Genomic DNA, 25,691 nt, shown 5'->3' on the forward strand with positions numbered 1-25,691 from the left:
CTCATCAAATCAATCAGTAGCACTGTCCCAATGGGTAGCATATATTCTCCCATATGAGGTTCTTTTTTGTTCTAGTATGTTTCATTTCCTACCATCCCTCCCTCCCTCCACACTTTCCTGCCCCTTCCCATCCTGCCTCCTCACCCCCATCCTCCTCATAGTCTTTGAAGTCTTACTCTTTGGCGTGGAACCCATTTTTATTTTCCTTTGTAGTTAGAGTGTCATAAAATATGTAACTTTATGAGACTAACTTTGCTAAGCCTAATGTTCTCTAATTTTGTCCATGTCTTAGGGTGTTTGACAGACTTGTCACTTTTTAAATTGATGCATAATATTCCATTGCATGAATGTAATAGAGTTTACCTATTCCTTTATACTCAGAGATTTTTATTTTTTCTCTTTTTGCTATCATAGAAATTGCTGCAATAAGCACAGATGTGCTTATGTCTGTTCGTGTTTTGTTCTTTATTTTGTTAGGGTTTATGCCAAATAGAGAAGTTGCAGGATCACAGGTATTTGTATTCATATTTGTTTACAAAGACACCACACTGCTTTCCACAGTAGTTGTACAATTCTACAGCCCCACCAGCAATGTGCGAGCATTCCAATCGCTCTGCATCCTCTCCAGCATTTATTTTTTGCTTTTTAAAAAAATTTGCTAAGAGCATCAGTGTGAGGTGGTATATCATTGTTGTTTTAATTTGTATTTCTCTTAGTGCTAATGAATGTGAATATTTCTTCATATGCTTGTTCACCACCTGAATGTCATCTTTATTTATTTATTTTACAAAGCTAGCTTTAAAATGTTTAAGTCATTTTATTGGGGGCTCTTATAGGTCTTATAATATTCCATACATCAATTGTATCAAGCATATATGTGCATATGTTGCCATCATCATTTCCAAAACATTTTCTACTTGAGACCTTGGTATAAGCTCCTCTTTTTCCCCCTCCCTCCCCATCTCCATCCCCTCTTGAATCCTAGATCAATTATATATTATTATTATTTTGTATCTTACACTGTCCATTATCTCCCTTCACCCACATTTCTGTTATTCATCTCCTTCAAGGGGCGGGGCTGTATATCCAATTTTGTAATGGGTTCCCCCTTTCTCCCCCTTCCCCCTCCCTACCATCTGCCTACCTCATGATGAATGTCGTCTTTAGTAAATTGTCTGCTCATGCATTGTGCTCATTTTTTGATTAGGTTATTTGTCTTCTTCTTATTAAGTCATGGTAGTTTTCTAGAAATTTTTGAAATTAGCCTGTTATCTGATGTATCATTGTTAAATTTTTTCCCCTCAATCTGTAGGTTCTCTTTTAATGCTTTTGCTGAAATTTTTTGATATACATAACTATCGTAGTTTTGAAGGTCTCAGTCCTCTATTTCCTAATATCAGCTTTGATGAAGATCTCTCTATGAAAGAACAAGTGGTCCATGGGCTCTAGGGATTTACCTTCCCTTAAATTACTAGCCAAGGAGAGAAACAGCTAGCATTCACCCAGCCTTGCTGTCCCTGCTCATCGGCTGAAGGAATGAGAGTGGGGAACTCACTAGGGGTCCATGCATCTCCTATCACACCATCTGATACTCAAGGGCAGCTGAAGAACTTGGGGAACACATTAAAGCAGCGTGCTGTAATCATCGCTGAATTAAGTTTGCTTTCTGTTTCCGAACAAGTGTGTGGACGATGGAGTTGAACTGTTCATGCGAACCTTGATCGCTTTTCGATTGTTCCTGGGAGATTGTGCTATCAAGGAAATGGGTGCAACAGAACTGCTCGGCTTCTCTGAAAGAGAAGAGAGTTTCGGTTTGACGTGAAGGATCCTTAACTGTGGGTGTGAATCAGATTTATTTGGGGAACTTGCTAAAAGCACAGTGGTTCAGGCCTCAAATGATATTTTTAAAACAGCCTTGAAAGTAAAACAAACCCCTAGTTCCTCTGAGTTCCTCCTCCTGTACTCCATGCTGACTCACACACAAACAACATCCACATGTGCTTTGAGCTTAGGTTTCAAAAGATCCGTATTTAGAAAAATGTCTTCATCATATTCCCTAAATGCCTTGCATATTCTGAAATTCTTCAAAATCACTTTTTTTCTGTTCCTGCTTGGTCACTGAGTCACCCTGGAATTCTAGTTAAGAGAGTATTTTATTTTTGTTTGGCTTTATGTCGCCTAGTCTTTGCCTGGATAAAAGCTTTTGACTGTTTAGACAGGGTATGATGTCGTTTAAAATCTATGATTTCCTACCTCTCCATCATGATCAAGTGCAGGAGTATGTTGTAAAGACAAAAGTTTCAAATTGTGGTAGTTACATAATTTCGTGTCAATTTGAAGTATAAAGGTGGAATCTAGCCTGTCAATCAGGTCACAACCTGATGGTGCCTCCTTGTGGGTGTGACGCCCCTCATAAGGAGGGTCCTGGGAACCTCCCCCTCCCTCTCTGCCTTCACCTTCCTGTTGACACTACGTGGAGAGCTGCGTGAGCCCTGGAGGGAGATGCGTCCAACTCCATAGACTCTGCCGTTGAGATTCCTGGATTCTGCGTGTGGCTTCGTGAGTCTGAAGAGGGACTTATGGACCAGTATCAGACTTATGGACTCCAGTTGGACTGGGCTGAGATGTTTTCTGGATATATAATGACTTCTTGATATAAAGTTCTTTCTTATACATATATGAGTATCCCTGAATTTGTTTCTCTAGTCAACTCGGCCTAACACACAAATGACTGTTGATTTTATTTTGCCAGTGACCTACTTGCTTCAAGTTTAACGTTCTCAAGACTAGGGAAACATGAGCTGCATTCAGTCCTATTTTTTTAAAAGTCATTGAAAAGCTGGCATTATCACATACAGAGAAACATTTTTGATGAGTTCCAGGGTTGAGGAAGGGAGAGAGGGCAAACTACAGAGTAGATACAGCTGAGTGTGGGTGAGGGAAAGACAATAGGAGACCACGTCAGCGGAAATTACTGGAAGGTGCACAAGAGCAAAGGTAAATAATGTGGCGTCCACAATCCTCCAGTAAGAGTAGTACAGTACCTTTGAGTGGTCCCTTTGGCAGCCACGCAAGCTGAACAGAAGCGGGAAGGCAAACGGAAATGCTTGTGTAGGCATGCACAGGTTTGGCAGAGACTGTGTCTACATATGTATTTGTATGTGCTGCACGGAGACCCAAGGAAATAGCAGAGTGTACCAGGGGCGGTGCTTTGAAACTTCTATATATAACCAAACGCCTTTCGGGAATGTATCACTACACTTGAAGTTTTAGGACCACTAGCAAAACAAAGTCTGAGAAGACAGCATCCTACATCCTACTTTGGTCGGTCGTGATTATTGGTCTCCCCCATCCAGTGCAAAGAAGAGTGAAGAAAATCAAAAGTCAAGGAAGAATCGTTCTGAGGATTAACGGAGCGCGTGAATTGTAATGGCACCTGGCTACCATTACCAACCAGTCTGCTCAGGATCACAAGAGAAGATCCTAGGGAGTGTGAGAGAGGAGGTGGGTGGGGAAGGAGAACAAAATTCAAAGTGGTAGAAATAGACCAGACTCACAAGTGGAACCTTTGAGACAGTGGCCCTCAGACATCCTTCAAGCCTGGAGCTGAAAGCACTTCCGGTGGAAGAAGAGACAGGCCAATTAAGTGAGTCATAACGCCAAGGAGGAATGTACTCCTCAGGGAGGTCAGTCGCCCGGGACCCAGAGGGCAGCACTTGCCCCGAAACAAAACCCAGAAGGCTTGAAGGGGCAGGACCCCCGAGAACGTGGGGAGCCCGGAAGAAGTGGGAAGGGTACCCTAACACAAAGGGCATTGCCATTAATGTCACAAAACAGAACAGATAGAAAGCGAAGAATGGAAAACTAATTTGCCCCGTCAACTTTTACCCAAACCACAAGGAAAATTCCCAAAACCCAGACCAAAGGCTGGGGTTAGCGCTGAAGGACCTGCTCCGGGGAGGCTGCGGTTCCGGACACTCTCCATTCGGTGGTTACCACGAACGACAGGGAGGCCTTCGCAGCTAGGAGACTTGAACGAAGTTTCCTTTTACCTTTCAAGAGCTCTGTATGCAGCTATCACTCACCTGAAAAGAGATACTGGAGATGTAATAAAAGAGGAGAGGAAAAGAGATGAAACAGCTGGCACGTGCTAGCCCCCTTTAAGAGGTGCTAAACTCCTTGGTAGTCAGCAGAATTATGACGTGGGCCATAATCCCTGCGGGCGTAATCGTTCCCCCTGAGAAAGAAGCCACTGCAGAAACCAGCCAGTGAGCTGGTCTCAACAAAGGGTGTCTGTTTAGCACCGTGAAGAGACAAAACCAAACCAAATTACCCCTAACTTTACAACGTTTGTGTGAAGCTGACATAACAAACTCAAAATTCTGGTGTTTCTAAAAGATACTCCGGGTCTCGTTTCAATGGCTACCTGACCTTGCAGAAGCCTCTTTTGCGGTCTTCTGTGTCTCTGCAACCTTGATGGATAACCCTTTCTGCCCCAGGTGACTGCACTGTTGTGAATTAATCAGTGCAGGCTTTGATAATGCGAACTGCTGAATATTGCTATTGTTACAGGTGCAGGTGGAGGCCGTGTTGCACAGCGCGGCTATAATTAGAAAGGCCTAGAAACTGCAAAGGGTGCCAACGCCCCCGGGAGTTAAATGAAGGAGACAATGCCCCGTGTCATTTTCTTCCTGAGACTAAGTGGGCTTGTTATGACAGAATATTTAATTCCCTTTTAACTTCTTTGAAGGGTTGCAGCTTGTCTTGGACTTGCCCACCACAGACAGGGTTTTTACTGGCTGTGTGTGCTTTATAAGGCAGTATTCTGACTGAAGTGCTGACATTCATTAGAACACCACGTACAGCCTGGAGCTTACAATGCTTGTTAATTCAGCTCAGACAAGATAGCGAGGAAGCCCTTCCCCAGAAATACCTGCCATTTGGGAAAATGCGGAACATTTCTCTGTCTACAAAATAAAGGAGAGATTCAGACCTTCCTTTACAAATGAAAAGGAACTTTAAAATTGTTTATTTACCAAATGAAAAAAATGATAAAATAGTGTTATGTGGACCCATTTTTACCAAAAACAACTCCTCAAAACCCCAAAAAGCAGATAAAAACAGAGCTGTGCTCATTGGAGGCAAAAGGGCCAAGACCTTCCTGTTCCCTGAAATGATCTTGAAACACCTTGTCTTCAGCCTGATCTGAAAACCAAGAGACCCGATAACCTCTAAATCAGATGTAGTTTTTTATTATCGCAAGTCCTCAAAACCAAATTCACTGGCACTGAGTTGAATCAGACTCATGGGAATCCGATAGAACAGAGCAGAACCGCCCCTATGGGCGTCCAAGACTGTAAATCTCTATGATAGTAGAAAGCCTCATCTTCTCCTGAGGAGCAGCTAGTGGTTTCGAACTGCCAACCTTGCAGTCAGCAGCCCAACACATAGAATTGTTAGAAACCTGTACTACTCATAACACGAACAGATATGTGCACGCCTATGTTCATTGCATGGAGCCCTGTGGTGTAGTGCTTACAAGTTGGACTTTGATCTGCATGATAAGTTCCAAACCACCAGCAGCTCTTCAAGAAAAAGGCTGGGCTTCCTACGCCTGTCAATAGTTCGCGTCCAGGAAACGCACAGGGTGTCACCAAGAGTCAGCATTGACACCATGGCCGTGAGTTTGGTTTTGGGTGTTCACTGCAGTATTGTTCACAATAGCAAGAAGGCAGAAACAACCTAAAAGCCCATCAGTAGAAGAATGGATAAGAAACTCTGGTACACACACAATGGAATGCTTCGCATCACTGGAAACCAACAATGAAACCAAGAACCTCATGACATGGATGGGACTGGAGAGGATGCTGCGGAGTGAAATTCAGACTCACTCACTGTCATCGAGTCAATTCTGAGGAGCCCCGGGGGTGGGGGGTTGCTAACCACAAGGTGACCAGCTCCACTGAACGAGAACAATGAGGCTTTCTATTCCCAGCTCCTCATGAAGAGTCAGTCTCCAAAAGCCATAGGGGCAGCGCCCTGTTCCACCCTACTGTGCTACAAGGTCACCGAATGAAATTGGACAGTCACAAAAAGACAAATATTATATGAGAGTATGTTATAAAGGGGAGAACAAGCAAAATAAAGACTCTCATACCAAAGACTTCAGAGCTTGGAGAGTGTTGGAGGGGGTGGAGGCTGCAAGAGGTGAGACTGTTCATGGGTGTTGGTTTGGGTGAAATGGAGGATGGTGGTTCACAGTGGGAGGGGGCTTGATGATAGTTTGGGCTGTTGAATGCTAAATTGATCATCTGAAATGTAAACCTCCACCTAATTTATGCTTAATTTTTTTTTTGGTAAAAAACAAAAACCCAGCTGAGTTTTTATAGGTGATATTGTTGACCCAGACTCATAGTTCATTTTATAGGCTTCCTTGCCTGGTAAACTTTCTCTGACCCAATCCTCCTTCCTATAACCGCGCGTCATGTGAAAGTGACACATTTGTCTCATGGTGTCTCCTCTTCTCAGGACAATTAGCAGCATCATAGCAGACACTCCTCTTGATGGAGCACTGGGTGTGTGCCACGCAGGGCGTTATCTCATTTAACTGCAACACTGAATAGCCCTGGTGGTGTAGCAGTGACTTGTTGGGCTGCTAATCCCAAGGTCAACAGTTTGAAACCACCAGCCACTCCTTTACAGGGAGAAAGCCTGCCAAGAGTTACTACAGTCTTGGAAACTCACCGAGCACTTTTACCTGCCCTATACGATGAGTTGGCATCAACTCATTTTCCTTTGTAAATGCAACACAGGGAATCCAGGACAGATAAACCCCTCAAGACCAATCATGAGTCCAATGATGAGATTTTCGATACTAGGACGGTAAGGGAAGGTGGGGGGTGTAAGGGGGAACTGATCACAATGATCAACATATAACCTCCCCTTCCAGGGGGACAGACAACAGGAAAGTGGGTGAAGGGAGACAGAAGTCGGTGTAAGACATGAAAAAAATAATAATGTATAAATTATCAAGGGTTCATGAGGAAGGGAGGAAAAAAAGGAGGAGTTAATACCAAGGACTCAAGTAGAAAGAAAGTGTTTTGAAAATGAGAATAGCAACATATGTACAAATGTGCTTGACACGATGGATATATGTATGGATTGTGATAAGAGCTGTAACAGCCCCCAATAAAATGATTAAAAATAAAAAGAGCAGAAACAACAGAGAAAAATTTAAATAATATGATGTATATTTTAGAGATGGGAACACAGCATGTAATTTGCCACTTTAAAATGACAAAGATAAAATTTTAATTTAAAATAATTTCATTTAAAGCCTTTTAGGGCAGCGACTCCTTTGGGTCGCGACCCCTATGGGGGTCGAACGACCCTTTCATAGGGATCCCCTAAGATCATCAGAAAACACATTTCTGATGGTCAGGAACCGAGACACCGCTCCTCTATCCGTCTCCAGGCGGGTCTGCCCACATGCAGATGCACCCACAGACAAGTACCCAGTGTGAAGACTGTTACCCAGGCTACACCATGCTTCAAGACAAAATTTCATTTATTTGGCATTAGAATATATAATTACATTATATATATATTAATTATATATAATTACATACTGTTTTTGTGATTACTCACTATGCTTCAATGATGTTCAATTTGTAACAATGAAAATACATCCTGCATATCAGATATTTACATGACGATTCATAACAGTAGCAAAATTACAGTGATGAAGTAGCAATGAAATAATTTTATGGTTGGGGGTCACCACAACATGAGGAACTGTATTAAAGGGTCTCAGCATTAGGAAGGTTGAGAACCACTGTTCAAGGGCAAAAACTGAAACTCGCCCACTTGGACTCAATTCCAACTCATGGCGACCCTAAAAAACAGGGTAGAACTGCCCCCATGGGCTTCTAGAAGAGATTGTAACGCTTCACTGGAGCAGAAGCCCCGTTTTCTCTCACAAACCAAGGCATAATGACCACAACGCAACCAGGCTTCCTGTCTTAGAGCCGCAAACGCCACATCATCTTGTCTCCAGGGAGTGTGGAGTGTCTGTCTTTATCTTGTCTTTCTCCCCAACTACACTTGTCAGGTTTTGAGGGCAGGAGTGTTGTTCCGTGGTTTGCCCTCTAGCCATGGTTTTTGCACTGTCCGGCCACAAGAATTACTGAGTGTGCTCACTAATTATTTTCTAAATGATTAAACCAGCTGCATGTGTTTCCAAAAGGATAAAACCATTTGGCTGTGGTCATTCAAAAGAGTAAGATAGGAGGTACGTTGGAGTTACGGGTTTTTAAATATAAAATAATAGAAGTGTTTAAAAATCTTTTCTAATGGAAAACATTAACCTTTGAACATTTGTGATGAAGTTTAACTTACATTCTTATGGGAGAAAGCCAAATAATACAACCTTTGGAAAGAAATTCAATAACTATCCTATTTCTGGAAGCTAGTCTTAAGACTAATTTAATGAATCAATGACACATTTATATAGAAATACATTTATTATAGTATTATTGTGACATAGTAAGAATTAGATTAAATTTTTAAATAGAGGAATGATAAAAAGCAAAATAAAACAAAAATGCTGCAAATAACTATATATGATAGCATTTTTGTGTCAGTCTGGGTACTTTAGAGAAACAAATCCACAGAAATTCATGTATAAGAGAGAGTTTTATAGAAAGGTTAAGTGCACATCAAGAAAACATCCCAACCCAGTGCTGCCCAAGCCCACAAATCCAACATTAATCCATTAACCCATATGTCAAACACCAATCCACAAAGTCCTCCTCAATCTCATAAAACACACACTATGATGCTGACTGCAGGAGGAAAGCTGAATCACTGAACGTGTAAGCATCTCAGCGCTGGCAGGGGTCTCCACACAGCTGCTCCAGCACCCAGGGCTACATCGGGGTAGGTCCATGAGGCTTCTCCTCGGGGATGTCCTGCAGAGAGTGAGCCTTGGCAACCGAAGCAGGGAACTGGCTAAGGCAGCTGCACCCTGGTCCGACCATCACAAAGCAAGAGACCTGAGAACTCGAAAGGCAAGGCTCACCAAGCCATTTATCTCTCCACCCTTCAATTAAGCCCACAAGTGTTTATCGGCCAGGTTTGCACAATAAACTACCTACCTCAGTTTTATAAAAAAAAAATTCAAATTAAGCCTACAGCTCTCAAGTCCATTCTGACTAATAGCAACCGCTAGAGGACACAGTGAATTTGGTTACTGTGGTTTCCAAGGCTGTCCATCTATCAGGAAGCCAGCTGCCACATCTGTCATCCAATGGCTGGTGGATTTGAGCCCCAAGCTTTTTGGTGAGCACCTGAGCTCTTTAACCCCTGAACCACCAGGGCTCCTTACGGTGTTTTACAGACCCTTTAAAATTATGTATGAAAAGATATTTCAGTAATTTTAGAATGTGGCTAAATTATTATAGTAAAAAAAAGCAACCTATGACTTTCTATGTTGTGATTTTAATGATTATGAACAAAATCTGAAATAAGACAAAGATATATCACAAAAGGTTAATAGCTTTTGGCTCCATTTGATGAATAGTGTTCTTTGGGTTTTTTTCTTACTCATCTCTGCATTTTGAAGCTTTGTATGAGATCAGTTTATAATCAACTGAAAAAGAAACTATGCAATCATGTGTCTTGCTTTTATACCAGGGAAGAGCAACCATCTGATATCATAAGGGCATTCTGGTTAGATTAAAATAAAAATTTTAATTTTTAAAATAAGATTTCCAAAAGTTACCATTGCCTTTGAGTCATTCTGGTCCATCGTAACCAGTGGTAAATCTCACAGAGGTTCTATCGCGTTTCCAGTGCTCAGCGCTTCGCACAGCTTCGTCTTTCAGCTCGCCTCCCAGCAGTTAGAACGCAGCAAAAGTCAGAAAACAAACTATTTAATTCCTAGAGTCAAACTGCATGTCTCTGGGTGTTTCAGTTTATATTACAGAGACACAATCTGTTCTCCAAGAAAAGACATTCGTTGAAATAAGAATTCAAATTATGTCCACATTTCTCCTGCTGTGTTGATTAACTCAGAAAAAAATTTAACCCCAAAGAAAAGCGGTGAAAGGATATCTGGCCTTTAAAAAAAATCCGGGTAAACCTATTTTTGCATGATTTTATATTAAGAGTCTTTGTTTAGAGTGACATTTTGATCACAGCTTCCATATTGTCCATAAATTAATTGTGAGTGTGTGTGCCTGTTTTATAGGAGTCAACTCCCCAGCCAAGTTCACAAACAAAGAAAGGAAAGTCAGAGAAAGGGTTGCACACAAAGAACCATTCTTGGATGACTATGACTGGGAATGGGAAGGTCGAGTAGAGTAAATCACTAGAGAGAAGACAAGTGTTGAGCCAAGCAACCTGAGTGAAGGGAAAGGAAATATTCAATCAATGGGGCACAGCTCAACACGACCAATGACAAAAGCAGTCATTGGAAGGTCCATAAAAGATGATGCGGGTGAATACTGTTACATACACAGTCCTATAATCGTAGTGCTTGTTAGGTGCCATCATGTCGGTTCTGACTCAGTGGCCCTATGTACAACAGAAACACCTCACAGTTCTGGACCATCCTCACAATTATTCTTATGGTTGAGCCCAATTTTGCAGCCACTCTGTCAACTGATCTTGTCCAAAGTGAAGAAGACCAAAATCCTTACAACTGGACTGATTGGTAACATCATGGTAAGTGGACAAATGATTGAAGCTGCCAAGGATTCTGTCTTGCTTGCAGCGGTCAAGAGATCCAAAGACATATTGCATTAGGTCAATCTACTGCACAAGATCTCTTTAGAGTATTGAAAAGCAAGGATGTTACTTTAAAGACTAAGGTGTGCCTGAACCAAGCCACAGTATTTTCAATTGCCTCATATGCATGTGAAAGTTGGACATTGAATAAGGAAGACCAAAGAAGAATTGAGGTTCTGGGGATGAATATTGAAAGTATCATGGACTGTCAAAAGGAAAACCAAATTGGTCTTGGACAAAGTATGGCCAGAGTGCTCCTAAGAGGCAGGGATGGCAAGACTTCATGTTACATACTTTGGACATGATATAAGGAGAGATCAGTCCCTGCGCAAATGTTCAGTCACCACATGTGGCTGGGTGGCACCATATTAGACAGCTTATGGCCCCATAGTGATTTCATTTCAATTTTTTGTGATGAACTAAAATTTCAAACCTATATATATTGTGCTTCATGATATAGTATCTTTAAAGTCACTTGTTTTGTTTACTTACTACTAGAGGGTATTTTTTATTTCATCTAGCTCATCAGAGGGATATTGTTATTCAATAGGCACAATATATACCTGAGAAAATTTTTCATAAAGTTTTAAACATAAAACATAAAAGGAAATAATTTCTTTTGCCCCATCTCCAATCCCAGTTCCTAAAGATAACCTCTGTTATACAGTACAGTTTTCCACATAAATACAAAATATACCATTGTTGTTTTAGAACATAAAGCGGGGAGTATAATCTGCCTTTCATCGTCCTGAAAAAGCACTCACAAAATCTTCACACTATACACAGACAACATCATCTAATATTGCTGGAAGATTCCTTACCAGCGATGAGGAAATAAGAGATAAAGAATAAATGACAGCCTAAATATGGCATTATTTGAAGGACCTTATTTTACAAGGTTCAGTGTTTTGATTCTTGTCAAAGTAACCAGTGGCTATGAATTCTGCAATACCAAATGGAGTGGACTGTTCCCATAGGGCAATTACAGCCATTACATTCTTCCTTCCTCCATTTACTTCTTCAGTCCGTCAAAAAGATTTGACATCCTGCCTTGTGCCAGGCCCTGTCCTGGGAGCTGGTGATACACTGTGAGTAATCCAGTGGAGACTAAAAATAATAAAGAGACCTTTGTCATAGGTACATAAGGTGCAGTATGAGGAGTAAGTCCAGGGTGCTTGCTAAACACATAGGAAGACCCCTAGCCAGGCTCTTTGGAGCAAGTGGTCACTGACTTTAAACCTAAAGAATGAGCACAAGTGTGAGGAGGCAAAGCAGTCCATCCTCCTGAGAGCATGTGTAGAAGCATGAAAGAACGTATCGGCTCAGGAGCTGTATTTTCAATGTGGTTGGAGAATAGGGAGAGTGTGCTGGAGCAGTAGAATGGGAAAAAGGAAATACTATAAGGGAGAACGTTTTGAGGCTGGAAAGGTAGGCAGGAGCAAAATCATGCTAAGGAATTTTGTCCTGAGAGGAATGGGTTGTCGTTGAGGAGGTTTAAACCCAGCGCGTGATGGAATCACTATGAATTACATATTCCAGAATGAGTGCTCAGGCTGCAGCGCGGGGCTTGGTTGAGGACAAAAGGGCGACTGGGGGCAAGACTGGAGGCAGGGGATGGGGGGGGGGCTTATAGGGAACTGTAGGGAAGTCGGTGAGGAGACGGCGGTGGCGATGAGAGGAGCAGCTAGACATAAGACTAGGCAAGACTCGGTGGAGGATCACCTTGGGAGGCGTTTTAATAAACAGAACGTTATCATATAGGCTCCCTAGAAGCAAAGATGATGAGCACTAATCACACCTACTTTGGACATGTTATCAGGAGGCACCAGTCCCTGGAGAAGAGCATCATGCCTCAGCAAAGAAGAGGCAGACTCTTGACAAGATGGGTTGATACAGTGACTTCAACAAGGGGCTCAGGTATAATGATGTGTGTGAGGATGGCCCAGGATGAGGTTGGTACTGTTAGGAGCTGTCAAGTAGGTTCGGACTCAGAAGGACACACGGCCCAGTCCTGCGTCAACCTCACAATTGAAATTTGACTGCGTTAGGGCCCCAGGATTATCTTCTCATTTAATTTTTGAAAATTAAATGTCCCTCTTAGAACTTGATGGGAGATATAGAGGTCATACGGCAAGAAGTAGGACTCTTGATCAAATACATTTTCCTATTCCACTGCCGTTGAGTGGATTCCAACTCATGAAGACCCTATCGAATAAAGTCCAGCTGTTCCATAGGGTTTCTTTCGCAAAGAAGCTGGTGGTTTGAACTACCAGACCTTTGGGTAGCAGCCCAATGCTTAATGCATTATGCCCTCGGGGTGCCTTAGGATAAGTTTGGGAGGTGTTATATTAAACAAAATCCAACAGATCTCTTCCTTTGCACAGTTCTCACTTACTTCATATGCCAATGTGCATGCTGAAGTCCGAGGAGGGACTTTTATGGAGTGTGATGGAATCGCTAAGAATTACTTATTTCAGAATGTGTACTCTGGCTGCAGCACGGGGTTTGGATGAGGACAAAGGGGACCCTGGGGGCAAAACTGGAGGAAAAAGCCAATCTGAGGAACTGTAAATTCAATAGGATTGGAGAATAAGAAAAGAGTGTGCTGATGGAGTAGACTGGGGAAAAGAAAATGTTATAAAGGAGAAACCCCAGTGACAACTCATTGCTCTCAGGACAAAACTCCTCCTTAGCATGATTTTGCTTCTGCATAAATTTCCAGCGGCATAACTTTCACATTCCCTCCCCCCAAACGAAATCAGATCATCCTGCTATATATTTCTCGAGCACACGCATATGGCTTGCTTTCCTTTACATCAGCATTCTAAATTACATATATTTTTGTGGTTATATGGTTAGTACTTGTCTTTAAACTGCACTGTCCCTGCACGTGACCTGAAGATGACTCTTGAATGGATCGTATTTGGACTATCTTGCCTTTACTTGAGTTTTCTCTCTCACCTGGAAAGTTCTCCCTCAACCCTCTCCCTGTCTCAGTCCAGTCCAGGAGAAGCTGTAGGACATGTAGGAGAGTGCCCAAACAGCAAGTGTTTTGAGAATGATGAGGGCAATGAATGTACAAATGTGCTTTGCACAATTGATGTATGTATGGATTGTGATAAGAGCTGTATGAGCCCCTAATAAAATTATTTTTAAAAACCTTGGATTTAAATCCTTGTCCCACTATTTCCTAGATTTTTAACTTTGAACAAGTTCCGACATCCCAGATTCACAATTTGGAGAAGTAGGGATAACAATACCTCTCAGGGTTGATATGAGAAGTAAAATGAGGATTGCATAAACATCCTAGACATTTGATGGAGTGTTTGACAATGATTAAGATCCTGGGTTGTCCATAAGAGTTGCAGGCCTGTAGTTAAGATCTGACTTCAAGTCTAAACAACTAACTGTTATTATCTGTACTGTTGATTAGCCAATCTGTTTCTTGATGAATTTTGTCATGTGTTTCTGTTGACTGCATGAATATTCGTCTTTTTATGCATTTGTGCTGTGCTATCTCCCCACGCTAAGGAGTATATTGTATGCTTTTTTGTGTCTTTTTCTCCAATGTGGATCGTTGCCCTCTGGACACAAGAATGGGAGGCATATTAATATTGCCAATATTTATTTAGTAGTTTTATTTTATTTGCCTCACTGAAAAGAGCACACGATATAATAAGGACAAATGAGAAAAATTAAAAACTGTACCTGAAACAATTGCCATCATCATAAAGATGTGCGTTCAGAATTGCTGTTTTTCAAATATTTTAAACAACTACTCAAGTGAAAGTCTAATAAGAGAGTTAAACCGTATTTGGGATAAAGTCGTTTGGCCTAATCTTCATAACCACAGACTTCAAGGAATACCACCATCCATGCCAGGTGTACCAGACGACCCCATTATCCGTGTGCGCCCTGTAGGGGCCACCATAATATAAACCGTTCAGGTTTGCAGAGTGACACCTAGTGGAAGAAAAGAGAAAGCAAAAACTATCAGACAAAAATAATCCTTCAGAAGCCCCACGTATTTTGCTGGCAAACAAAACCATTTAAGTTATAAATTCTTCCATTTTTCAGATAGGGGAATGCTTATAGTTTCCAAAAGCCAAAAATCGTGGGTTTTAAGGTTGTAGCAAGTCTCAGGATACAACTCAGGCCTCTTGTGGTGTATTGAAAAACGAGCATTGCTGCCCAAAAACCCTTTAAACTGAAAGAAAAACAAGCAAACAAACAATGCAACTGCATGACCTTCAACCGTATATTTTCTGAGTGAGAACAGTGCTGGTGCTCGGAGAGGGAGGACGAGCTCACCAGCACGGATGGAGCATGGCGCACTAGTGCCTTCCCTAGAGAGGTGCGCTTCCAGCTTCCCCCAGGAGCTGCCAACACCTGGTTTTTGTAATTCAAACACCTTTCATCCGCTTCATAAACCAGTAGAATATACATTCATTTAATTTCAAGGGTTAATAACACTATTAAAGTCATCCTAGCTGTCAACCAATAATCCTGTGTCTCAGTTCTATTTTATTTTACATATTTTACTACAATCTAGATAGATTGGTTATGTTATCACATATTTTTAAATACCCACGTTTTCCATTGAAGTATGTTAATTTTGTCTTTGGCTTTCAACGAATAATAGTTACATATAAAAATGCTTTTTTAAAATGTAGTGTTATTGTAAAATTAGTTATCATGCGTTTCTTTATGGATATAGCCAATGGAATTATGACAGACATTAGGGTCTCAGGAGGATATTCATAAGCGATTGTTCTGACAAGCTATGGAAAGCATCTAAGTTACTGAGCCAGAGGGGCATATCATTTCTGCCCAAATGCTAAGGGGTTGGCTTGGATCACAAGCAACTTAGGGATCCATTCCCATCATCCAGACCCTCCCACTGCCATTGAGCCGGTTCGGACACACAGTAACCGAGTAAGTCAGAGTAGAACTGCTCTGTGGTGTCTGAGTCTTAAGTAATTTTATGGTGGTGTGTGTGTGGGGGGTGTCACCACCACACGAGGAACTGTGTGGCAGGAGGAAGGTTGAGAACCACTGCTCTAAATGAACTTGAACGTCCAATCTTTCAGTTAACACCTGAGAAAATTGAGTATTTGCTCCACTCAGGGACTGCAATTGGTTCTTAGAATACTCACAATAGTTTGTGAATCTATAATTGCTCTCTGTTTCTTTGTGTCCATTTCTGGTCTGCATATTTTACCCATAATTCAGTTTGCAGACCCCTTTGTATAAGTAACAATTTTATTATCGCTTGACAAGTTTTCATTTCTAGGCCATATCTTTCAATAATGAATGAAGTTTTAATAATACTTCATCAAGGAAGAATTAAAATAAGGATGATTATGCTAGTGTTAAAAAATAAGACCAACATTACCTCATAGGTAAGAATTAATGCCCCGAGTGAGATCTTTTTTTTTTTTTTTTCTGGTCTATATGTTTTTCTTTTTTTTAAAACATTTTATTAGGGGCTCATACAACTGTTATCCCAATCCATACACACATCAATTGTGTAAAGCGTATTTGTACATCATTTCTCAAAACATTTTCTCTCCATTTAAACCCCCGACATTAGGTCCTCATTTTTCCCCTCCCTCCCCGCTCCCCCCTCCCACATGAGCCCTTGATAGTTTATAAATGGGTATCTTGTCATATCTTGCCCTGTCCGACTTCTCCCTTCATCCACTTTTCGGTTGTCTGTCCCCCAGGGAGGAGGTCACACACAGTTCCATGTAATCGGTTCCCTCTTTCCTACCCATTCTCCCTTTACCCTCCCTGTTTTGCCACTCACACCACTGGTCCTATAGGGCTCATCCATCCTGGATTCCCTGTATTTTCAGTTCCTATCTGTACCAGTGTACCTCCTCTGCTCTAGCCAGTCTTGCAAGATAGAATTCGAGTCATGGTAGTGGGAGCGGGGAGGAAACCTTTAGGAACTAGAGGAAGGTTGTATTTCTCATCATTGTTACATCGCACCCTGACTGGCTCATCTCCTCCCCGAGACCCCTCTGCAAGGGGATCTCCAGTGGCCTACTAATGGGCTTTGGATCTCCACTCCACACTGCCCCCATCATTCACTATGGTAAGATTTTTTGTTCTGATGATGCCTTACACCTGATCCCTTCGACACCTCGTGGTTGCATAGGCTGGTGTGCTTCTTCCATGTGGGCTTTGTTGCTTCTGAGCTTGATGGCCGCTTGATTACCTTCAAGCCTTTAAGACCCCAGACGCCCGAGTGAGATCTTATCAACACCATTATAACTTGGTTTATGAAAGTTCAAACCTGTTGAACCACCAGCCGGACTCCTCCTCCTCTGCACAGTTGCCTTCATAGTTGTCATTATCTTTGTCCCACGTGCTGAATTTCATTCTTTGGTGACTGGCCCACCACTGAACTTCAGGATGAAAGTCTGCTGCAAGGGAGTCTCCAGCTGTTCCAGAATATTCCCCAATATTTAATTCATAAGAATTCTGAAGGAAAACAGGCAAATTCTACAATCAATAATCAACATTTTAAAAATATGTTCATTTAATAAGCAATAGAATAGATTTTATTGTATTTTTTAATATCTACTACTGTCAGGGTTGCATTGTACATACATATTTAAACCTTAATTCATGTTGTTATTTATTTGACAATTTGTAATACCTTTTCATCTGCTATTTTGAAATTTTTATATTGTGCATAGCGGCTATTTTCTTCAAAATCAGCAAGGTCAACTTTTAAAGTGTAGTCTCCTGGGGGAAAAACAAACAAAAATAAAGACCAATGAGTTGTGTTTTGTTTCATATACAGCATAACATTGACTACTGAGGTTTAAAAATAAGTTACAGGTCTAATTTTGTTGGGTCACTTTGGTCTGCCGAGATCGGTTTTCTAAGATTACACAATGACTCCACTGCTTTTACAGACAAGCAGCTTATTGTGTATTTTACTCAATAAAAAGCGGGGGACAGAATATTGAAGAGAGAAATTTTCCCTAATTCGAGCATAAGTGAAACCAGCCAGAACCAAGTCTACCCTGACTCATAGTGACCCGTGTGTAGCAGAGGAGATGATTCCACGGGATTTTCTTGGCGCCAATCTTTAGGGAAGAAGCCCTCTGGCTAAGTGCTGGACTGCTAAGCAAAACGTGGGTGTTTCAAATGCACTCAGAGACTTGAGTAACAAAATCGGGCTAATCTGTCCCCGTGCAGATTTCAGCCTAGAAAATTCTAGGGGCCGTCCTACTCTATTCCATGGGGTGATTATGAATTGAAAATTGACTCAATGACACCCATTCACAACCACCTGTAGGAGAGCAGACTGCCAAGGCTTTCCTTGGCAGCTTCACGTAGTGGCTCCGCTCACACCTTCGTGCCACACAGGGGAACGGCTAGTGCAGGTTGAGACAACCAGCTGTTCTGAGGTGGAAAGATGAGGCTTTCTGCTCCCTTAGAGATGTGCAGCCTCAGAAATCCACAGGGCCAGTTCTACTGTGGCCTTCAGGGCCCCGGTGAGTCCCCAAGAGAGTCACTATGAAAACGTGAATGGATGCTGGTTTATTGACAATGTTCACATGGGAGTATAAGCATATGGTAAAAATTTGAAAGACGCGAAGTTTGGATTTAAAATATTTAGAAAGATGGCTTCTGGAAGACTTTTTAGTCTCCATTAAAAAATAAAAACACTAGATAAAAATTAACGTGCCAAAGAAACAGAAGCTAATGTGATAAATGTAATATATCTGTCATGGAACATTTAACTTTAGGATAATAAGTACCTTGGAAGAAGAGAAATTTAATACAAATGCAGAGGACTCTGATCAGAAAGATAAACAAAGACAATATTAGGCTTCTAGGATTACCTGTCCTCTCTAGGTATTATTCTGATGTCTTCAAACAGCCCCATAATTATAGATCATTAATGTAGCCAATGGTATCGTTTTTAAAATATTACTGAGAGAAAGAAAATACACATATAGAGGAAAGCTTTTTAGACTAAAGTAGATGGGTTGTTCATTTATGCAAGTTAAAAACTTAGGTAATTGAACACTTTAGAAAGCAATGAAGGTTAGACACAGGCAAAACTTTCTTTTTTTTTTTTTAAACATTTTATTAGGGGCTCATACAACTGTTATCCCAATCCATACACACATCAATTGTGTAAAGCGCATTTGTACATCGTTTCTCAAAACATTTTCTCTCCATTCAAACCCCCGACATTAGGTCCTCATTTTTCCCCTCCTCCCCGCTCGCCCCCTCCCGCATGAGCCCTTGATAGTTTATAAATGGGTATTTTGTCATATCTTGCCCTGTCCGACGTCTCCCTTCATCCACTTTTCGGTTGTCTGTCCCCCAGGGAGGAGGTCACACACAGTTCCATGTAGTCGGTTCCTTCTTCCCTACCCATTCTCCCTTTACCCTCCCTGTTTTGCCACTCATACCACTGGTCCTATAGGGCTCATCCGTCCTGGATTCCCTGTATTTTCAGTTCCTATCTGTACCAGTGTACCTCCTCTGGTCTAGCCAGTCTTTACAGGCAAAACTTTCAATAATGCATGTTTGCTAAGGCAAACTGTCTGCAGGGCTAAGACCTGTCATCCAAAGCAAAGAAAGTGTGCAAATAGCAAGTCTCTGTAATCTTCAAAGGCCAATTAGCAGCCCTGGATTATCCTCTGGACTACTGTGACTATGGAAACACAGATAGCTCTGTTCTTTATTATTTGTAATGGGCACTTTCCTCCTTCCTTAAATCTAAGCTGGACGATGAGAGTCCATGTGGGACAGAGCTGAGCTGCCCCATTGAGATGTCCAACATGAGGCGCACGGAACCACCAGGCAACATGTAGACATGTGGAAAGGAATAAATGGTGATTGTTCTTAATGATTATGTTGTGAAGTGGCTTGTTACACAGCAGTGATGTGGCGATCAATCACTGGCATAGTACATATGATCTAAATATTCAATGTACAAAATAGAATGATTATGACATTCATTTTTCCTTTCTGGGGAAAAAAAAAGCATATATATGAGAAAACAAATGCTCTCTCTCTCCTTCCTGGGTCTTAGATCAAATTTCTTTTCCTCTAGCCTTAATCAAAGGAACCAAATTTATAAAGGGATTTATTGCCCCAAACAAATTACTGACACTTGCAAAGTATAATAGTAACTGAATGAATTTCATTACCTGTGATTTAGTAAAAAATATAGTAGCATTGCTTTTACTGTATTTTAAATAAGTTTGGCATCATGTAAACCTTACCTTGTGTGGTCAATAAATGAAGATTTTTGTTTCCAAGCCAATATTCCCCATTTTTTTTGACAAAATCTCCAAAGCCATTTTTATAGTCATTCCAATCTCTTAAAAATAAAAGACAAGGCTGATTTTAGCAAAATTCCAAAGGTGATCTTACAGTACACAAAGTACCTGCCACCCCCGAGTGCAATATTTCCTTAATTAGTTAATGAGTTCTCATTTAGAGAGAGTGAAATTCTGGTAGGTCAATATAGATTAGTATGTCACTTAAAAGTTAGATGATTACAAATATCACATGCACTACTGCAAAATCCTTGTTCCACTGCTTAGCACACCTGTTAAAGTTTTCGCTGCCACCTGATCGTCTCTGAATTACTGTCCATCCTCCTCCATCAGACATATCACAATAAGCAGAGAATTCTTCTGCACTCTCTTGGGGTTTAATTTTGTAAAATCCACTGCGTTTGTAGCCATCATTGAACACCTCTGAACAATCTGTTTGCAAAACAAGATAATGTGCAATTTATGGTGTGTCTCTTGAGAGCGGTAAACACACAGTGGAGATAATCAGTTTCTTAAAACTGCATCTTAGACATGTTCCAGTAAATATTAAGAACGTCTTATTTCCTTTCCTATTGGTCATCTGACTCCTTGTTATGGGTTGGATTGCGTCCCCTCAAAATATGTGTTGCAAATCCTAACTTCTATACCTCAATCCCATTTGGAAGTGGGCTGCTTTTATTACATTAGCGAGACTGGGTTGGTTTAGATTGTGTCTTGAGGCCATCTCATAAGAGATATAAAAGAAATTAAATATGGAAGCAGAGTGAAGATGGGGTTAGGTTGATGCTAAGACGCATGGAGATCATCAAGGAACCAGGAAGCAGAAGCTGAAGAAAGGAGGGACTTCCTCCAGAGCTGTCACAAGAGAGATGGCCTTTCTCCAGAGCCAGTGTTCTGAACTTGGACTTCTAGCCTCCTAAACTGTGAGAAAATACGTCTGCCTGTTATATCCACCCACTATGACCGCAGCACTAGAACCCCAAGACAACTCCTAGTATGATCATGGGGAAATTACCTTATTTGGCATCCCGTAAATCTTCCTTTGTGTGGTCAATGAGTAAGTTTTTTGCTTCTATTTTTGTGGACAACAATTTTAAACATCATATATGTTCAGTTAATCACAGTACACTTGAGTAGAATGTATTGCTTTATCCAACAGAAGGCAATTTATCTCTTTTACAAAAGCGGATGTAAGTAGAAATAAAGCACCAACCTAATACTTTAAAATGGTTTATCTTGGTTTAGAGCATTCTGTGTCATTTTGAGCATCTGGAAATGAACCCCAAATAGTAATTTTCTTATTAGAGTCTCATAGCTCCCTACTCTGACCAGACATGTCACTGAAATGTCTAACGGTGTCCACTTTCTTAGATGTCCAGGGAACAAGCTTCTACTAGTCCCTGTATTTTTCTCAGTTGTGGTATTTCCTTGATCATCCAAGAAACCTAGCTGCCAATTTGTCACCAAGTGGTAATATCATCAGTTAAAACTATTCCTTGAAACACTTGAGTTCTGAGAAAATTAATATTCATTAGGTATCATGGAAGTTATGCAGATTTGGGGAACAGGCACAGTGGACAGTATTCTTGTCTGCATGCTCAGGAAGCGCTGGTTTAGCTCTAAGGAGAGCACAGAAATGCAGGGCAGGGGTGGTTTCAAGACCACCCAGGCACAGACTGGTGAGTGAATGCTATATTTGACCATGGTCCCTGTTCACATTTTGCCCTTATCATTTTGAGACTGTGTTAGTCTGGGTAGACTAGAGAAACAAGTCCATGGACACACATATGTGTATAAGAAGGAGATTTGTATACAAGAGCAATTGAACATTGAGAAAACATCCCAGCCCACTCCAGATCAAGTCCATAAGTCCGATATTAGCCCTTATGTCCAATACCAATCTATAAAGTCCTCTTCAGAATCACGAAACACATGCAATGATGCCGAATGCAGGACAATCACAGGTAGAAAGTCTTTGGATCCAGTGGCATTGGAAACATCTCAGCGCTGGCAGGGGTCTCTCCATGGCTACTACAACTTCAGAGGTCTGGTTGCATCAGGGTAAGTCCATGTTGCTTCTTCAACTTAGGGCACTAGCGTAGTTCCATGTGTCTTGTCAGCTGCAATGTCTCCCAGGGAGTGACAGAGAGAGAAGTGTCTCCCGCCTCCAACGAGGGCGTACAGGGAGTTGCCAGAATTCTCAGGAGAAGGCCATGCCCACACAGAGGCCTCATTGGCTATGATCTGATTGACAAGTTAGACTCCACCCCTACACTCTGAATCCTCTAATTGACAAACGATTACATATCTACCACAGGGACTTTCCTTCTCAAGATTTTCTCTTCCTGATTGGATGATCCTATTATTTTAAAATATTTTCATCAGGGGTATATGAGGGTTGGGTAGTGGGGAGGGAGGGGGAAAAAATGAGGACCCGATGCTAGGGGCTTAAGTGGAGAGCAAATGTTTTGAGAATGATGAGGGCAATGAATGTACAAATGAGCTTTACACAATTGATGTATGTATCGATTGTGATAAGAGTTGTATGAGCCCCTAATAAAACGACTTAAAAAAACAACAAATAATCACACACAAAAAAAGTACGAGCCCCCAATAAAAAGATTTAAAAAAAATAAAAACATTTTCAATCCTGCTCCATATCTTGGTGGCGCGGTGGTTTCTCAATGGACTGTTAACCACAAGGTCAGCCGTTTGAAACTTCCAGCCTCTCTGGTGGCAGAAAAAAACGAGGCTTTCCACTCCAGTACAGAATCACAGTCTCAAAACCCTCAGGAGTAGTTCCAACCTGTCTTGAGGGATAAGTTGGAATCGACTCAGTGGCAGCAAGTTTTGTTTTTCCATTTCCATTGTTTTGCTGAGAAATTTGTCTCTATTTAGCTGTCCATCTTAGTGGGGTGTGTTACAAATAGAATATATTACACAACAAGTAAGTGAGATAGGCAATGGAATTCAAGAGAAAAAATAAATAGGGAACCTTAGCAACTGTGTACAGACATCACGAGGTTTAAATCAGTTATCCTGCTTTTGTGATTTGTTCATCTTTGTAATATTAGATTTAGGTTTTATTGGTTTTATGAGTATACTTAATGTTTTGAGATTCAGGAACCCAAGTGTTCCTTATAGGTGCTCGCTTTTTGAGAGGATCCTATTTTGGTAATCAAAATATTTTGCGACTGGCACAGAACATTTTTGGTATTGGTTCTTTTAAATTGGAAACTTCCTTCTAGGTCTTAACTTGTAGGACATTTTCTTCTGGAGGAGAAGGAAAAAATAAACAAATTTAAGAATTGGCATTCAAGAATTGTTAGAAAAGGTTGGCTGAAATCTCCATATTCATAATAATATAAACATTATGTTTATATTTTTTGAACATTCAAAAATCACAGGGGTGTCTCTGAAAACATGGAGACAGGTGACTGTAATGTCAATAGGTGACACTCTTGGAGCACTTCTTTATGCTAACTGCCACCGTACTCGTGTGACGTGTATTAACTCACAACCTTCACAGCAAGGAAGACCTAGTTTATCACCAACCATTTTATAGATGAGGAATACGCAGCCCATAGAAAGACAAAGCTTTCTGGGGAAGAGTTACAGTCTTGGAAACCCTCAGGGGCAGTTCTGCCCTGCTCCATGGAGTCGCCGGGAGTCAGAATTAGCTCACTAGCAGTGTAAGTATATTGAGATAAGTTAAGTAACTTGCCCAAAGGTCCCAGCTAGTGAGATGGGCAGTGGACTTTAAAACCAGGGTTTAGAGTCCCTGTCTTAGTGATACAAACCGGTTCAAGAGAATGTCTCATGAAGACGGGGGTGGGGGGTGGGGGTGGGGGGCCGCGGTCCTGCAGAAGGGGTTATTGCTTATCCAGTGGTATATCCAGCTGGCTGAATAGATGTTGTGCTGCACAGATTGTTGTGATGTCTCTAATTAATGTCAACTTGGTACTGTAATCTTTTAACTTAGGCATGTATTTCAATAGCACTCAAATGCCAAAAAAAAACACCCCAAAGCATACATTTTAATCATATGCTGTATAAAAATCATGTGATTTGTGCATTGCTTGCACAAATTACTAGCTTGTGTGTAATTAGGTGTTTTGACTGTGAGATGAATTAGAATTCAGAAACAAATTTAGAAATTACAATAGTGCCTTGTAATGAAGAACAAAGAAATTTATATTTCTACAGATCTTACATAGGAATTTCTTTAGAGACATAAAAATATAAATTTTGGGGTAAGCTATTCATTACATATTTTAATGTTTTATATAAATTATGTTATTTATGTGGATTATATAGATTATATGGTCTATGGAATTTACATAAGTTACTATTTATTTTATTTATTGAGTGTTAGCTTTGGTAGACTCTCTACCAAAATAAAATAAAATACAATTCAAATACAATATAAAGTATTTATAGTTTATAGTTTATCCTTCCTCTCCTCTCTTTCCTGCTTGCACCATTGATGAAGAATATTGACTTCTGGATCTTCCTTAAGCTGTTGAAACAGACGTGCAGAGGGTCGACCATCCATCTGGAGCCAGACTGCTTCAGAAGACCCCTTTTCCAAAGCCCTGTCTATAAAACACCCCTTAACCGGTTGCTCCAGGAAGCCGATTTTGATGGACATGGTACGGTCTATCTTTTTAGGTACTCACTGCCATTGAGCCGATTCTGACTGATAGCGACCCTATAGGACAGTTAGAACCACCCCCCTGGGCTTCCCTGAAACTCTTTACGGGAATAGAAAGCCCTTTCTCCCAAAGAATGGCTGGTGGTTATGAAGAACGTGAAAGAAATAGAGGCACATAGAAAGACACGGCTTTTTACTCTTATAAAGAATTGCAGTCTTGGAAACCCGCGGGGGCAGTTCTATCCTGCACTGTAGAGTCTCCAAGAATCAGAATTGACATTACGGCAGTGAGTAAATTGAGATCATAACCAACAGGTAACCACTATGCCACCCAAAGTCCTAGGACTCAAAAAGTATTCTTTCTGTGATTAAACAAACAAACACAACTTTGTGGGAAAATTCCATTATCTTTAAAATTCATTTTTCCGTGCAGGTTTGAAGCCCCTGTATGCACACATACGCACTTATACACAATGCAATTATTGTCTAGGACTTGCCCATCCAATCGGTTTACACAGTCAGGGTTGCTCTGCCTAGTGCTCAAATTTCCTACTGACTACTTTCTTGCCTTACTTCTTGGTGACCTCTTGTTTCCTAAGGTCTGTAACTCAGCACTCTTAGCACAGAGAGCCCAGGCTTCCCATACTGCTTACTCAATCCCAGGCGCAAACACCCGATGGTCTGCCTCTTGCCAGTGATGTGGTCTTTGAATCTATGTTGATAACCTGTTCCAATTGTGCTTTAAGAAATACCCTGGATCGTGGGTGTGGTTTGGAATTTGGACAATGGAGCCTCTCTTGCACCTATTACCTCCTCATGCCTGAGTCCAAACTCCTGTAGTCTACCTGGCTCTGGAGTCACATGCCCATATGCTCATCCCTTGAATGAACAACCTGTTGCCTTCCTGTCAAATAGCATATATGTCTGAC

At 41.1% G+C, this 25,691-nt stretch overlaps 1 protein-coding gene across 1 annotated transcript in view; it reads right to left on the minus strand.

Annotated features, from left to right (window-relative positions):
- Positions 1 to 14,396: 14,396 nt before the first annotated feature.
- Positions 14,397 to 25,691, minus strand: part of FGL1 (fibrinogen like 1) — a 31,752-nt gene continuing 20,457 nt past the window's right edge. The window contains exons 4-8 of the mRNA XM_004696483.3: positions 20,381 to 20,540; positions 20,052 to 20,149; positions 17,456 to 17,544; positions 17,090 to 17,277; positions 14,397 to 14,751 (exon numbers count right to left, since the gene is read on the minus strand). Of these exons, the coding sequence (XP_004696540.1) occupies positions 14,592 to 14,751; positions 17,090 to 17,277; positions 17,456 to 17,544; positions 20,052 to 20,149; positions 20,381 to 20,540 (695 nt within the window). The 3' untranslated portion in view covers positions 14,397 to 14,591. The remainder of the gene's footprint in view (positions 14,752 to 17,089; positions 17,278 to 17,455; positions 17,545 to 20,051; positions 20,150 to 20,380; positions 20,541 to 25,691) is intronic.

The sequence above is a fragment of the Echinops telfairi genome, unplaced genomic scaffold (genome assembly GCF_000313985.2).
Source record: "Echinops telfairi isolate 266 unplaced genomic scaffold, ASM31398v2 ScPeMD7_9;HRSCAF=40, whole genome shotgun sequence".
NCBI lineage: Eukaryota > Metazoa > Chordata > Mammalia > Afrosoricida > Tenrecidae > Echinops > Echinops telfairi.